Raw genomic sequence first — 17,281 nt, 5'->3', positions numbered from 1 at the left:
AGAGACAACAAACGGAGAGGCCCAATAGGTTCGTAAGAACGTGGCAAACGTTCTGTCAACATTGAAACTTTCTGTGAATTTTACTTTTACATGCATGATGCTTGCATCTGTGCTGAGAACACGCTGTGAGTTTTCATCCACTTCATCTTCCTGGGTGGTTGGGTCAGGCTCGGTCATGAAGATGGGCTTTTCCTGCAGGATCCACTTTCTGTACACTTTGATAACCTTCCTGGTTGCCGAGGCTTCACAAGCCGGCAACAAGAAGGCCTGTGAGATCGGACGGAGAGGTTCTTAGAATGGAAGTAACTCGGTCAGGATAAACATACGACCAGCAGAGGGAGACAAAGTACAAGATATGAGAATAGTTCTTATGTTTGCAGATATTTGTTGTACCTGGTGGAAGACTTCATTGACAAAATTAACATTGTCTCTTGTGGACAGCAGAATGCAGTGCACCATGTCGTAGACATGCTTGTGCTCCTCCTCAATGCTACACAAACTGGAATCACTGGGCCTTCGATCAGAGAGCGTGCTGCTGTTAGAGTGGCTCTTTTCTGTATCCCCTGGTGGTCCGCTAGTATCCCCATCAGCAGTCTTATCTTTCTCCTTCTCCTGGCTGCTACCGCCTGCAGTGACAGTCTGCCAGTAACAAACACGGGGAGAGAAATTAGAAGTCAGCATAAGTTAAAGATGAGGATCCTCACAGGTAAATAACTTGGCTTCAACAATACATACTAACATTTTTTAAATCATCATCAGCTCTACTTAAATGCAAATTTAGACTGCATGTACAGTTCTTTTCTTTTCTGATGTATATAGCACTTAAAAAGGAAAAAGTAGAATGTAATCAAACAATTTAAGAATGCTGTAGTTTGTGGAGGAGTTGCACTACTAATCAGTAGGTCATACAATAAGACATCTCTCCCATATTCCCTATTTATATAAAAGAGAATACAGACATTTTTTTCCCCCTTTGCATACCTTCTTGCTCTATTCACTTTTATATGGTTAGATTTCCCAAGAACAATCTTCCATTCTTTCTGACAATAAGAGAAATGAACAGAGAGTGGCATCATATTCACCTGGATGAGTTTGGGAATGACCTCAGTGCCGTTCTTGGCGCTCTGCGCTGCAGCAGCACTGTTGACGTACTTCTTCTCCAGGAAGAAAGTGACCAGCCAGGTGATGAAGGCCACCCTGGGTGCCAAGTACTGATCCCTGGTGCAGAAAGTGCTCTCGTTGTTCCTCGTCACCGGCACATACAAGGGTTTCGGTCTGAGCGGGGGGAGTTCTGAACACAGAACAAAGGAGGGTAATATAAAAACTGAAAGGCAGACCTATGGCACCAGATCCATAGTTAGGGCTGTAATTGTTTGAATTACATGTTTTATTAAAAATCCCAGGAAATGAAAAGGACAAACGTGTTCCACTTTTGTTGTTTAAAACTAAAAGGCAGAACTTCCAGGCAATCTCCACGGGTCTCTCCCAATGCAGCACACACACTTCATATTTCACCAACACTGGCCAAGTAAAACATTGTGTCTAGAATATGCATCAAGAACAAGCTGCAAGAACTCGCAAGCCAGAGTTGCAAGAAAGAACTTCTTTTTTTTTCTGTTCTTGCAGAGTGCTGACCTTCAGTCTTCAGTCATGAAAGAATCACACTGAAATATCTGCCCATTTGCTCAAACCATTTGGTCTGTGATCCTTCAGTGCAACAAACTTTACGACAGCCAATTTAGCTTTTTCACAACCAAAGAGAATCTACAACAAACATCAAGCAGCGACTGAAAATGTGTGGGGAAAAGTCCTGCAGTTTTGACTGTTACTGCAACCGACATCTGATTATTTGCGTCTACAGTTGTCTCTTTTTCCTCACACTCCTCTCATTCCCCCTCCCACCCCCCAAGAGTCGGATTCCAATAAGCGTATAAACGCCCGAAACATCCTTTCTATTTATTATTATACAGACATCCCTGACCATGTGTCTGGAATTTTCAATTGCAACAGGAGTTCCTAGCAAGATTTGATCAAACTCATGCAGTCTGCCATGTTCAGCTGCTGAGAGCAAAACTAAACAATCTTCTTTGGAGTTTTTTTCCCCTTCAAATTAACAGATAAGGAGGGTCTGTGTAACAGTCATATTTGTAAATTTTTGTGAATTCACTTTTGTATTTTCATTTATTTTCGCACTTTGTACTCTTATGTCGTTTTACCATCTGTCACTGGGGTAAAATAAATATTACAGATATTTAGTATAATGTGATTTAATTAATCATTTTATTTTTTAGACTGTTACTTAAGCAGCATGATATATGAAACTAACATTTTCACCAACATCATACCATGATAATCTCACACCGAGTCAGGTTTAATGTATAATGTGAGAATAGTTGCTTTACAAGGCTTCAACAACAAAGAGACACATGTACTGAAAGAATAAACTTACCTAACAAAGGCTTATAAAGATTTGTGAATTTGGTGAAAGAGGGGAATAGATGTGGAAGGTAGTACTTCTTGAAAAGACTGAAGAGAAATCTGAAGCCCGTGTCTTCGCTCTCTTTGTTCTTCCATTCTAAACTGGATGCCTGAAACAGACAAACGGCACAAAAGCAGACAAGGTCAAGACAATGTTCATGCAGCGAGCGCTTATTGTCTGCGTGACAAGGCTCATCCATCATAAGAAACAAAACACAGGCAAGGTTTAATTGGGTTGAAATCAACATTCTGAGCAGCAGTTTTCTGCAACAATATGATTGAAGTAAATGCTGGTTAAGAATGACTGGTTATCACAAAGTACTCAAAAAGATGCACATCATGCTAATGAAAACAGTTTACCTTTTGAACAGAATATTGTTCAGCAAGGTGTATTGTGGTAGTCAAATTTGTAATCATCACCACTTGAGCCTCAAGATTAACTCGTTACACCACAGATTTCTAATTTAAAGTTTTACACAACAAGTCCTGCATACAGTGAGATACAGAGAGGATATAAACAAAGGAAAAACACACACAAAGCACTTTAAATCACATAAACACTGATTGCCTAATGAGAGTGCTCTTTTTTTGTCTGTTTCATAATAAACATACTTCACTGCACTATAAACAGAACATCATTCCACAGTTGGAGGTCCTATGGAGTGTTTGCAGCAGAAATGGTAGAGATTAATACGGCACACCTTGATTATTCTGTAAACAACAGCTGCAACTCTCGTACGTGTTTCAGTGACAAATTAGGAATATGGCAGCATGTCAGTTGGGCCCCCACGGACAAAGATAAAAGCAAGTACAAAAAAGAACAACGTCGAGGTAGAAACGATTTTTTGAAATGTGTTTCATGGTTTCTTGCAGTTGAGGTCCGACTGAAACAATTTAGAAAGCCGCCAAGAACCAGATGAGTTTTATTATGTTCAGATACCTGCAACTCTGGATTTTAAAGAAGGTGCACTTACATTTTTCTCCTGGATTGAAAGTGACAAATATTTGAGTTATTTCACACCCAAAGTTTTATTAATTACCTGGATAACCATGTACTTGAGCAGTGTTTCAAGAAAGTAACAAGTCAGGTCCTCTGCAACCTTCTCTCCAGACACAGCTGGAACCAAAGGGGTGATCTCCTCAGGCACTACCTTGGCTGTACAGATCGAAAAGATACAATAAATCCAAAAAATAATTATATGAACTAGATTATGACAAAAAGGACTCTGTGCTAGCAAAAAAAGCCTGCATCTAAGTCACCTTCTAGGGTGTTAGAAGATGGGTTGTTAATGATGGTGTCAAGCGTGCAGGGTCCTCTGGAGGAGGAAACAGCAGGGAATCCCGGAACCAGACAGGCAAAGATAAGGAACTGCTCCTCGGCGCAATTGTCCCGTAGAGCCTGAAGCCACAGGAGGAAGAGACGGATCCCCTCACAGCGGATCTAGGCAGAAGATAAATTATTTTATTTTATATACAAAATCCAACTCAGTTTATCTTCAAAACCTCATGTGGGAGGAAAAGTAATGCTTCTGCATTTGGACGTTCATGTAGGAGTTAGGCACAATCAACAACTTACTTTAAATGAATTTCCAGTGTGCAGAAGTTTTTTCAGAATAGAACCTGAAAAAGAGAAGAAAGAAAAAAAAAAAAACACGTTTAGATATTTTTTGAAAACCAAAGTTGCAAAGACACAGCAACCCCACAAGCTGTCATCTTCACTGAGACAAATGGACTTTGAAAGGGCATCTTGACAAATGAACAGGCCAAGTGGCACATCACCACGTTTTTCCGATCCAAATTAACATTAGTTGGCAGTACAACGAATCCATGAAGCCAGTCCGTCTCCTCTGTAATCAGATGAGACGTGGCTCTGATTGCGAGCCAGAAGGGGTTCGAGTGAATTAGGGTACAGTTTTGACAGGCAGCAGGCAGCCCTGTTACTATGAGGACAAAATGGAAGGGCAACATATTTTAACTGACCCAAATAAGAGAGACTTTAGGGGTAGGTGCTAGACCATGTTAATTTGGAACATTACTTAATACGTAGCAAGGTATATTATCAATCACAAAATAGAATAAATAAAACAAAACAGAAGAATAGAGCAAGTTACTCTGGTGCAAAAAGTCATAAAATTAGGTTATTTACCAATGAGCTTCTTAGGGATGTGTATTAGAGTCACTGTACTTTGATTATTTCAATATATTATGAAGGGGGTTTGTGGTGTCAGCATTATGTTGAGAAGCATTTTTGCTCTGAATTTATGGTAGATATAGCGATAGTAGTTAGACTGTAGTAGCTCCCAGAAGCACAGTCAAACTAAGGAATCCATGAATGGACAACAGACTGACACGTGGATGGATGAAACAGGCTGAGATGAAGGTATGAGGTGGTAAAAAGTGGGGAAAAAGGGAAAGAAAAAAATCAAATTCAACAAATGACGGATGAATGGACGACATGTAGTAATGGAATATATTTTTTTATATCTTCCATTTGCTCTTTCATAAAAAAAAAATCAGACTCTGAACTTCATACACACGCTACATATTCAAGAACTAAGCAGTACAATAAATTGAATGATAATGTTTTTTACACACATGGAACACTAAAAATAATTGGAAAATCATTGGAACAAATTGCAACAGGTATTGTAAAAACTAGAAATGCTGGTTATCCATAACCTGTTGGCAAGAGGATCTACAATAAAAAAAGATTATTGTGTTTTTTATATATTTTTTTCATCTGGTGTTCTCATCAGAATGCCGGATGCACAATAGCGTAAATTCATCTTTTCATACTCGTGGACTTGAGAACATAAGTGTCTAAACAGCGGTGTAAAATGTCTGTGACCTTGCAATTCTCAGAATGAAAGGGACTAAACAACTAAGTCATGAAAGTCATTCCAGCCACCCAGGGAATTTGTCAGGAGGCAGAGATTTTCAAGCAGTACTGGAAATGGATGTAAAAATGTGATAACAAAAAATATGGCAGTTATCTTGTCTCAAATGTGGAAATAACTGCACCACAACTTTACCAGTGACACATGAACTGATGAGTGAAAGAGAAAATCCCCTGTGAATGCAGGGTGGGATAAGGGGCGCATCGCAGAAACGGACAGTCTGCAACACTGATCTAGATGTGAACAGTTTTAGCCACCAGAACTGATAAAAAAAAAAACAAAAAAAAAAAACTGTTATTACATCTTGAAAAAAATTGTATGCAGCAGCAATATTTTAAGTGCACCTCAACTAAATTACATTTTAAATCGAGTGCTTATTTGCATTTTCAAATGCTAATTTATTTTTCCTTCCAGATACAACACTCCGGAGTGCTTGTGATGTTCTTTTATATTTATAAATGTCTCAGAAGTTAGAAAAGCTCCAAAAACAAATAAAACATACATATTGCATATTGTCCAAGTACATACCTATACTGTGAAATTGCCATCTGTTGTAGATTTTCTCAGGCAGAAGTTGAAGAATTTTCTGACGAAAACAAACAAAGTTATGGTTAGGTTTATGAAAGGTTTAGTTGTTAAAAGTTCTCAAAAAAAAAAAACAAACAGTAGCAACAAACTAAAACACCAACAGAAGAAGAAAGTAGAGACTACATAAAATAATTGGGCTGGTTTTCATTTACATCAGTTCTGACCTGTGACAAATACTTATTTAGTATCCATTTTAATAACCATTAGATCAGTTTTTAAGTAGCTATTAAACTAGATAGCTAAATAAAATAAGATTGAATATTGTATTGGAAATAAATGTCAGCTGCATTAGTGTAGGGTATACAGACTGCCAAGCTGTTACACTTCAGTTTTGTGTTGCTTCTTGGCTCTCAGTCAGTAGTAAAACTAGCTCCATTTCCCAAACAGACAGATAGCTGAACTCAGGTCTTCAAAACGAGAGTCCAAAAACCCATGGGCACCATCAGTGAGGCTGCATCTGCTTTCTAAAAACAGTATTAAAAAAAGGAAAGGTGATAACGACTGACTTTACTTTGGTAAGTGCCATCGTTTGACTGAAGCGGTACATGTTTCAGGAATACAGTGCATCCACCCTTTGCCTCCACTTTCCCTAGAAAGTCTGCAGAACCTCGAGACACAAGAGAGCACTCAACACCTCAGCGTTAACCACGTTACAACTCAATTAGTGCACCCTGACCTTTCAGCAGCCTATCATTATTCCTGAATCCAGCGACAGGTTAGCTGGGTCCCGCTGGAGAGATTGAAAGAGGAAAAAAGCCTGGGGGGGAAACACTGCAACTGTGGCACCCCTCGCTACCCGATAGTCGGTTCACTGGGATCAACTTGTGCTCCCGATGGTTCAATTCTTATCAGGCCTAATCACTGACCCAATAAGTCTTCATGATTGCAATGTGGAGGTCAAGCCTGCCTTTTTACTGCTTTACGAAGGCAGCTCTGACCCACTTAACAAGACAAGCATTGCCGGACAGCAAAGTAAAAAGCTCATCTGCCCCGGAGAGTGAGAAACTGAGATAGTGAAGGATTTAGAGCATAACAGGAAAAAAAAAATGCAAGACCTTTAAGGCCAAAAAGATTAAGTCAGCCACAGCTATACAGAGCTGCAAGAGCATCGCACAGAGAAAGCTTGCAGGATGGAATCATTTTAAAGGTAAGGTGATCAAATTCTTAAAATGTTGAAGATATGTGTATTTTTAAAAATAAATGCATCAGTAAATGTACTAGAAAAATTCTGAAGAAATTTAAACGGGGGCTGCCAAAGTGTGCCCATCAGTTAGAACCCAGCAATCTAATGCTAAAAATTAGCATCGAGTCTAAGGTAAGCTACAATGTACTCAATAGCATGCGGAGAGTCACAAGCATGTTGAGTAACTCTATTCAGTATGCTGAAATTAGTGTAAAATCTAAAACGAGTCAAAATGCTAATGTTAGCCTAAATGCTGCAGGTGGCATATGAGGTATAACTAGCATGTTATCTTACATTGACTTCCTCCCTTTAGTTTGCTAAACATGGAGAATAAATCATTAAAAAAAAATGCTAAAAGGCTTATTTTAGGGAAAAGGCTACGGAAAAGGCACCACCACAAACTAGTGCACTGCTAATGTTTCTGCTAATGTTAACGCACTGCATGAACATTTTTACTGCTGTTGGTGAGTTTTGCAGAAAAGTGAAAATGTTTAGTGTTTTTTTATTATTATTTGTTGCAAGGATATTACAAAGCAGCCATTTCACACAAAAGTAAAAATCTAATTTATACTTCGTGCCAGTTCGTTACCAGAAAAATATACTCATTTCTTAACACAAAATTAATTACGAGCAATGTTATTGTTTATAAAACATAAGCTCTTTTGAGATACTCCTTATCTGCTTAGTAAATTTTGCAAAAGTAAAAATCTGATGTTTACTTCAGATTTTTGGATACCAAAAAAACATACTCAAGACAGTGAAAATGATTTTTATTTTATTTTTTTTTTTGTCATTTGTTGTAAATATATTATAAAGCAGCCATTCAACACAAAACTAAAAATCTGATTAATACTTCATGGCATTTCAAGCCACATTAATGGTGACAGAAGAAATATAAATAACAAAAAAAGAGACATTCTATTGACGGTAGAATAATACGGTAGAATAATAGATGCCTTCCATGCATTGTATGGCAGGTCCCAATAATAAACCTAGATATTGCTATGGTTAAGGGGAAATTCTTGTCACATAGACATATGTTTCTATTTAGTTGAAAAATTTAGTCAGTAATGTCAATCTTTATAAAATGAAGCTGCTCTGACTGATGGCACACACTTACCCAACACTTTATTAGGCACAACCGTTTAATTACTTGTTAACACAAATAGGAAATCTGCCAATCAATAGCAGTGAGCTAATGCATTTAGACATCTAGACAAGTTGCTGAAAGTCAAAATGAGTGTTTGAATGGAGAAGAAAGGAATTAAAGCGTCTTTATACGTGGCATGGTTTGGCACAGCTGTGGTACGGGTGGTAGCGCACGTAACTCAGGTAGAGAGGGCGGAGTCCTCAAAGCGGCCATTATGAGTTTGAGTCCTGGCCTGTTGACCCCCCGTTTTCACAACCCCATTTCCTGTCAATCTATTGTGAGATTAAGGCCACAAGAGCAAAAAAGTCCTTAAAAAAATAAACAGAAAAATAAAGCATAGTTGTTGATGTCACACAAGAGGAAACAAAAAAAAAAAAAAAAAAAAAAAAAAAAAAAGAGTGTTAGTTGTGTGGAGAAAAAATATATTTGGCATCAAAGCAGAATGGGCTGCTTGGTTCAAGATGATAGAAACGCAAATTAACGCCCAATACACAATTTACAATACACAGTACACTGCTTGTGTATGTTGCTACCTTGAGCGTACCCCCTGAAGTTACCTACTGACCAAACAGGATAATATCCCATGTAACAAAGCTTAAATCATCACAAAACGGTTTCTTAAATATTACAATGAATCCACTGAACTCCAACGACCTCCACTGTCACCAGATCTCAATCCAATGTAACCAGCATGTGGTGTAAAGGGAAGTTTCCATTGTGAATATGCAGCTGACAAGCATGCAGGAAGTGCTTGAATCTACCATGATAATAAGAGACCAAAATCTCTGAGGAATGTTAGCAGAACATTGTTGAATCTATTCCACGGAGAATTAAAGCAACTGGAAGAAGAAAAAGAGGGTTCAACCTGGTTCTAGCTGGTGGATTTAGCTGGTGTAGCTGTGGACCCCGTTTCTTGGATGTGTCCGTTTTTCAGCACCACACTTGCTTCTTTTTCCTCAGACTAAATTCTAGCCATTGACTGTAGCAGCAGAGATAATGAAGCATGTATCGCTTTAAGGGAAGACATGAAGACAATCTGTTCTGTTTAACTTCTTTCTGATCCGATTCCACAGACACGATGATATGCGTGTCCAGATGGGAAGCTGCACCTTATTATTGATCCCACGTGGGATTCTTACATCCCTGTACTGGAGTTGTACTTCTCCCTGGGTCAGCCGAGACATTATGGCAGGCTGCAGCACAGCATGGTAGCCTACTTAAGCCCTTCCCTAAGTGTGAGTGTGCACGTGTACAGACACAATAGCATTGTCTTTCCTGTCTGAGAGCATCAACAAAGAGATGGATAGCTAACGCAGAAGAATTCCCTGCAGTGAGGGAACAGAAGCACCAACGTGATGAATTTAGTGGGCAATATGAGGCGAATACAGAGTCTGCAGGGCTAGAGGTTGGAGGAGTTACTGTAATCTGCAGCCATACTACAGCATAAAGATAGAGGCATTATTGTGGTACTACCGCTGCCTTAACGCATTTACATGATCCGCACTTAGGTTTCCAGTGGCAGAGCCAGAACATGACAGTGAATATAGGTAGTTTATGAGGGCTTTTCGAAGGGAAGCAACAGACGTATGTTGTTCTCCGAGGAACATTTGTCATTTGCACAGTGTTAAGGATTTTTGACGACATGGAGAGGATCACAACATCCAAAGATGAAACTAATAAAAAAATATAAAAAACTGAAAAACTACACACACAGCACTGCACATTAAATGTGGCAAACTTATGAGGAGCATGGTAACAACTTAAAGCTTTAAGAATGCCACTAAATACATGTGCTGAGTCAAATGGTTTACTTCTTATGCTATTTTACTTTTAAACAAAGCATTGGTAGCTAAACTAAAAAACATCCTAAATAAATTTGAAAAAGAAATGTCAAAATCAGACTATTAACATTAACATAAAGCAAAAATATCCAATAGAATGACCAGAATTACATGGCGGGCTTCATTCCCCTCAAAGGCCAGTGGGTGGCAGCAGCAGCCTGCAATTACTCTAATTAGACAAGGCAAGTGTGTCTGTATTGCACAATTCATATGCAAAGTACTAATTTAAAATGCTTCACGTGAAAAGAGAAGAGAGGTAATAAAATCACATTCTAAACAAGAAATGCAGGTTTAAAACAATTAGCTTAGACATGATACAAATTAACTGATGAAATTTGACACATACATGAAATTATCAGTCCTGATTTGAGGGATCCACCAGTTTCTTCACATTTCAGTTTTTGAGAAAGATAAGTAGGAGAGGAAAAAAGGAAAACTGCTTTCCTTTGATTAGTTCTGATCCTGAGAACTGTGAGAAAACAGAAAGTTCTAAATGATTCGTTCTAGATAAATAAATATTATGTTTATAGTCTTTTTCACAGATAAAAAAATATCACAAAGCACTACACAGAAAGTCATGGAAACAATAAGATTTTAAATTCTAACTTTTTACAAGCGGAGAGCTGGTGCAGTGATTTAAGGTATTATCCATTTTCATAGTATTGGACATGAGTCTTTGAATAAACTGAAGCTCCCAGATAGTTGGCTATGAAAATTTATTTGGGTTCCATAGACCAACAGACATAAGACACAATTACAGTAATCTGAACTCCCTAAAAAAACTGCATGTTGGAATTTTTTTGTGTCCTGTTTTGACACAGATTTTCTTTTCTTTTTTAAAAAAATAACAGCAGGCTTTAACAATACACTTTAGCTGTTTTTAAAACTAAAGTCCCTAGGTTTAATGCATGCTTTGTCATATTCAGTCTTATGAGGTGCTTCTCTCTAACCTCGCATTTTTGGGACCAACAACAACGACTTGTGTTGGGGGTTTATTTGCATTAAATTGGTGGAAATTCTGCTTTGAGTGCTGCAGTAAGAAGGTCCTGGGTTTGATTCCCAGCCTGGTGTCTGTTTGCATGTTTTCCCTGTGAACATGTGGTTTCGTTGTGGGCACTCAGGTTTACCCGACAGTATTTTAAAACCGTCATCAGAAGTGATGACAGCGTGTTGTAGATCGGTGACCTGTCTATCTCACCATCTGCCCTGTGATATTTGTTCAGCAGTCTTTAATTATATCTGTTATCCACAATTCTTTTGCTTCTCCCACAAACAAAAAAGGCGAATACCAGTAAAATATCCTTTAAATGTGGAAAGGGAGATTGGAAGAGAGGACAGTAGAGGGAATTTGGAATGCTGATTCAGGTCCGGTTGATAGACAAGAGGTCACAGCAAGGCCATATCCTGGAGAGAAAAGGGTCCTGGCACAGACTTCCTTCTGAATGTTGCTGGTTCCAAGGCTGTCCCTTAACCGGTCCCACAACCTCTCTGGCACCAAGATAAAAAAATGCTCTCTGGCGGTGAAGAGTCATGTGGGAGCATAAACAAGTCAGGAGTCTCTGAAGGGCTGAGAAACTCACCCTGGTCTTGTGACAGCAAAAACTGCCTTATAAAACAGACTCTGGTCTTACATTTACAGCTTTACTCAGTGTCTGTCATAAAAGGATTTGCCAATACCTCTCCTTTTCACTTATAAAAATAAGCTGGGTAATAAAATGTTCTTCAATCTAGAGAACCGCATATTGTAAGTTCAATATAGAAATGTTTAGCAAGGATAAAAATGAATTAAATCACTCCGAGAATTATACTTTGACATAACGTAAGTATAATTTCAAAAAACTATATAAAAAACAAGTATAAATGTTAAGATCCAGGCATAAAAAGTGTATTTCAAATACTCAACATTTATAGAAGTCACTCAGGTCAGCAACAAAAGCCTGATATAGCTATCAACATTGCATGTCAAGGCTCTGAACTTCATCAGGGCATTCGTCCTTGGTGTTTGTAGTTCTCACATAGACTTAGGCAATCAAAACACTCATGCAGAGTTTTGATTTTATTTTGTCTATTTGTGAATTAAGGCAAATTGTATCAGTTGTAATTGTATTAAGCAGGATTTTCTGTAATTCAAACCACATGGCCTTTATTTACATTACACCAACTAAGAATCCATGTCAACTGTGAGCATAAACGCAGTAGCATGCAATGTGTGAACATACTGCACTTGAAATATTGTCACCTTCCTAAGATAGTCATTTTGAACCCCCCCAACGCTCCCCCCCAAAGAAAAATCACTACCTCTTTCACAAACACCATTATAAATGTGGAAATGAATTATTATCTAGAAATCTAACTTAAGTAATTCTCGCATAGTCTACTTAGGCAGACCAGATACACTAAATACATTATCAGTATGTATTTCAGTTATAATAGTAATTATAACTGAAATATTTTTACGTTTATAATAGTTGATGTAGAACAAATTAAAAAAGTAAGACTAATAATCCCAACAAAACTGATTTGAGTGATTACTGACATCCTCATTCAATGTTTACCATTATCATGATAAATCTCAACTCTTATGATTATTTGTTTCCAGCACTAATGACAAGTAATGCAATAATTGCCCATCGCTTTTCCATAAATACAGAAGCCTCTATATCTGAGCTAAATTATAACAGCTCCTAAACAGCAACCGATCTAAAACAGAAGTGAAATAACCATAAAAACTAAAAAAATGCGGATATGGATGTAATTATTTTGCTTCCAAAATCTTTTTATTTGAAAATCTCTCTGGATTCTAACCCAGATGAGGGTTGTACATCAATGAAGTTGCAACATTTAACATATGCTTTATGCTGAAATCTCTGAGGCAGCAGACTCGAAGGAAGCAGCGATGGCTGCTGGTCGAATGGGGGTTGTGGAACTCCAATAGAGCTTATGGGCAGGGACAAAAGCGTACCCCCTCAAGGTACCAGGGATCAGCATGGGAGCTCACACTCCCCCCTCTGCAAGCCACAGAAAAAGGGGTCACATGCCTGATCATGGCTGAAAAGTAATCCCCATGCAGCAAACTCAAAGAAAACATGCAACTACAATGCACAACAAACATCTGAATGCTGCTGAGACACCATATTTAATTTTTTCTGGTGACCCAAAATATTTGTACAATGAATATAGATAGTAGAGATGCGTTATTCTTTTTAACCTGTCCAATCGAATTAAAGCGTGTCACTAAGCTTCATACGGTCCTGCAAACACAAATTGGATTTTTTTCCAGACAATTATTAAACTGGATTTGAAGCCAGATTTAATAAAGAGGAAATAATTTATTCTCTGCTTCTTTTGATTAAAATTAATGATACAAATTTCTTTCCAATTATTCCCTTGCATTAAGACTCCAGATTCATTCTTAGGCAACATTAGCCGTTCATGTGTGGATTTGCTGCATACAAATATTCATCAGTGAACTGCATTTTCATACCATACAACTATCTTCTAATTCATCTGCCATCGTCCCATTAGTACATAACAAAACACCTGGTTAAACCAGATAAAAGACTCAGCCTCTGATGTCAAATTTAAGCTCACATATGGTGAAAAATGACTAATATAACAGTTTGGATAGAGTAAGTTAATGTAGTGTACCAGAGCTCAGGATCAAAGAAACTCTGTATCTGTCCTGTACACACCCACTCAAAGCAAGCTTATCTACTCAGCGCACGGGTGAAAGCACACGTTGTCACAGACGGGGGCTAAAAGGGGACAAATGAGGGTTAAGCCGCTTTCAATATTGACTCCATAAATATGGAAGAGGAGTGAATCCAGGATCTATTTACAGGTCAGATGAGTGTCTGTGTAATGACGGTCAGGGTGGTGTTCTTGATGAAAAGCAGAGAGAAAGGTTGACAGAAAATGTTGAAAATGACATACTGAACAAAAAGGAACAGAGAGGCTACCTCCCATTTTGTTTTGCTGCCATCTTTAAAGACCTGCCCATAGCAAATGAAACTAGAGAGGTGATTGTTTGTACTTGAAACTTGAGCTGGCTTTGCAGTGAGGTAAAAAAAAAAAAAAAATGTAAAAGGACTTTAACCTCCAGATCCATCATCTCACACACACTTTGGACGTGCCCTCCGAGATTTGCATTGACTCTGGGGTTTTAAAAAGAAGTAATGATTGAGCTGAGCAGGTTTTTTTTGTTTTTATTTTCCACAATCCGTTCTTGCTATTCAGGTTCTTGAATACAGGTAGCTAGCAGAGTTCTAAGACAATTGCAATTATGATCCCACCCCAGAGCTGAGCTGAAAAACAGGTTGTAGACTACAGCAGGTTGTAGGTGGATCTGGGACATGAATAGAGGATAACTGACTTACTTCAAAAATAAAGAGGATAGAGTCCAGCTCTTCCCTTTGAGATTTGTTCCCTGAAAACACACAAAGGAAAAAAAAAAATAGAGAGTGGAAATGAAATATATTTGGCAAGAACATGATCGTTAGAAGCACAGAGACACCAAAGCGCTGAGGCTCCAGTGAAACTGACATGCTGGGTTCTTACCTTTTTGTTTTAAGCTGCTTTCCAGTGTAATGAAATTTTCATAGAAGATAAAATAAATCTGTGAGCAGTTGCTTTCAAAGAATGCCTTTAGTTCACTCTTGTCAATGATGTCTGTGGACACAGAAAAAGAATAAAAATGTTAAGAAGAGAATCATGATTGTGCGATACTGGATCATGTTTTGTAGACTGAAAATGTACACTAGTTTATCAAATAAAACCATTATAAAAAGAAATTAAAATATATTCATAGTTTCATTAAATAAATAAACAAACAAATAAATAAATAAATAAATAAATAAAAAATCTCTTTGGTATCAGAAACCAACTTTAGCTTCATTCCATTCGGTAAGACGCACACAATTTCCCAAAAAGTAGAGCGTCAGTAGACACAAATTTGCAACAATTAGCTAAAAAAAATAAATTGGGGTGGGCTGTGGTTGAGGCTTAGAGCTCCCATCCTGGAGATCTGCCTCACTCCATTCATATTGTTTTGTTATCATTATTTAAGATGGTTTGTTGACATATGAGGCGTTGCAATTATCAATCAAGACAGTCTGCTGACATAACTACTGAAGTAATCGGGCACAATGTTCCGGGTCAGATCATTTGTACATTATCATCTGGGTCAAACACACATTCTGTCAGAGTATCACAGCAAACCCATACCTACAAAGTGTTTGCTAAAATGTTTTCTTTTTTTTTTCAGCCTAACAACATGTTTTTGTACACACTTAAACACATTATTTCTTTCAACTTACAACTGATGTAATTTAGTGATAAATGAATTTGAAAAAAATAAAAATAAAAATAAAACTATGAACTTTAACCTGCAGACTAACAGCTTTCACAGACAGAGGACATGACCTCTTAGATTTTCTATTAACAACTCAGGTTTTAAAGTATTTATGGTGAGTTCCCATTTAGTACATTACATATACTTCTAATTCTGAACTGATGAATTTGTACAATATTCAGTGTCAAAGCAAAGCCAGAACACATCTTATGTATAAGCCAGAATTGCAAAGTAAATCCATAATGTCCCACACTTTCACTCCCATAAAACCCAAAATGTAAAACATCTGTATGTCTGAGAACAATATGTAGTTTACCTTTTTCTATTACAAATTACCATGTAAATGAATGTATGATTCTATAAAAAAAAAGACCTTAAGCCCTCTGAGAATCACCAAGTTGTGTAAACAGAGCTCTGACTCGGTTGTCATTTATTTACAGAAGGAATCATTGGTCAGTACAAGTACATGTTGGTAGCTCCATACCATTAGTAAAGTTAAGTGAAATATTGCAACGAGCCCTAAACAGACATACCATTAACATTTGATAAAGTTTAATGGCATGGGAGTTCGATACTAAGGGAAGACATTGAAGGGAACAGTAGATTCAGTTATAAAATGCAGTTAAAAAGATCATAACATCACCAAGAGACGTAGCTCTGCTTCTTTGTTTACATGGTCAACATTTAGAGAAAATGAGAGGTAGGTGTTTAACTCTGTACTGAGGGATCTAAAGGCAGCTCCACAAGAGGACTCTGCATACATAATGGTGTTAATGGTTGAACAAATGAGATGAAGTTTTCTCTCTGCTCCTTCACCTCATCTCCTTTGCCTTTTAGGTCCAAAAAGTCTTCTGCAAACATGTGGAAGAGATTATTAACTCCCTGTTTTTTTCTGGGTCAGTGCAGTTGTGTCAGTCAGGTGACACATCTGCATATTTAAAAAGGGTGACAAAGTTTATGTTTGTTGCACTGCTTATGGGTACGCAACCACTCAAGAGAAAGTTTTTTTTTCATTTAGTGTTTCGTTGTAGGTGTTGGTTGGTGTCCTGCTAGGAAGTGACCCTCCACCCAATCTCATGTATTTGCAGCATTTAACAGGTTTTCTTTAAGGATTTTCCTATTTAGCCCCACCTGTTTTTAGTCAAAGTGGTTCCAGACCTCATCTCAACATCATGAGGGCAAATGGTTCCACTGAATTTTATTGAGGGGGGTATGCAAGTAAAGGGACTAAATACATGTGAATAACACTTTTCAGATTTTTATGTGTAAACATTTTTTGATTATTATTTTAGTCTATTCAGAATTTGATGTCGCATACAATCCCCAAAACATAACGGCTATGTATAGTGACAAAATGGGTAGACGGATGCAGGGATGTAATACTTTTGCAAGGTAAGAGTTGGAGTGTAATGCTGAACATTGATTTTATCCAAATGCTAGTCATCAAAACAGGCGAGTGGCATGCTAAAAATCATACTTATTACATGTTCACCTCTATTGCTTAAAAAAGCTTTCATGATAAATATTTCTGTCTGACTGCTTCAAATTATTGTTTTTTAACAATTTGCACAGCACAAAAAACCTTACCATAAAAAAACAGATATTGGGGATAAAATCATACATTTATGATACAAAAGAAGATCCAGCTTTTGCGTTACTTGCAGAATATAAGATGGGCTGTTTCTGAATAATTAAATGTAGGTCAGGAGGAGTCCTGGAAAAATAACGGCAATTAAGGTTCACCTTCTGTTGCAACGTCTCCTGTACCACATGGTTAACTGGAAACCTTCCAGA

General features: G+C 37.7%; 1 protein-coding gene across 9 annotated transcripts in view; it reads right to left on the bottom strand.

Moving 5' to 3' along the window:
* Nucleotides 1–17,281, bottom strand: part of ralgapa2 (Ral GTPase activating protein catalytic subunit alpha 2) — a 103,999-nt gene that overhangs the window by 72,448 nt on the left and 14,270 nt on the right. For 8 of the 9 annotated variants that reach the window (XM_016661648.1, XM_016661652.1, XM_016661645.1 and 5 more), the window contains exons 2-11: nucleotides 14,695–14,805; nucleotides 14,514–14,563; nucleotides 5,904–5,961; nucleotides 4,055–4,098; nucleotides 3,739–3,919; nucleotides 3,519–3,634; nucleotides 2,450–2,588; nucleotides 1,083–1,291; nucleotides 394–639; nucleotides 85–267 (exon numbers count right to left, since the gene is read on the bottom strand). In XM_016661648.1, coding sequence (XP_016517134.1) covers nucleotides 85–267; nucleotides 394–639; nucleotides 1,083–1,291; nucleotides 2,450–2,588; nucleotides 3,519–3,634; nucleotides 3,739–3,919; nucleotides 4,055–4,098; nucleotides 5,904–5,961; nucleotides 14,514–14,563; nucleotides 14,695–14,805 — 1,337 coding nt within the window. The remainder of the gene's footprint in view (nucleotides 1–84; nucleotides 268–393; nucleotides 640–1,082; nucleotides 1,292–2,449; nucleotides 2,589–3,518; nucleotides 3,635–3,738; nucleotides 3,920–4,054; nucleotides 4,099–5,903; nucleotides 5,962–14,513; nucleotides 14,564–14,694; nucleotides 14,806–17,281) is intronic. The other variant, XM_016661642.1, reaches the window with a different exon arrangement.

This window comes from Poecilia formosa, unplaced genomic scaffold (assembly GCF_000485575.1).
Source record: "Poecilia formosa unplaced genomic scaffold, Poecilia_formosa-5.1.2 Scaffold8, whole genome shotgun sequence".
In the NCBI taxonomy this organism is placed as follows: domain Eukaryota; kingdom Metazoa; phylum Chordata; class Actinopteri; order Cyprinodontiformes; family Poeciliidae; genus Poecilia; species Poecilia formosa.
Note: the sequence above shows the minus strand (reverse complement) of the source record. Positions and strands in the feature narration are given on the sequence as shown.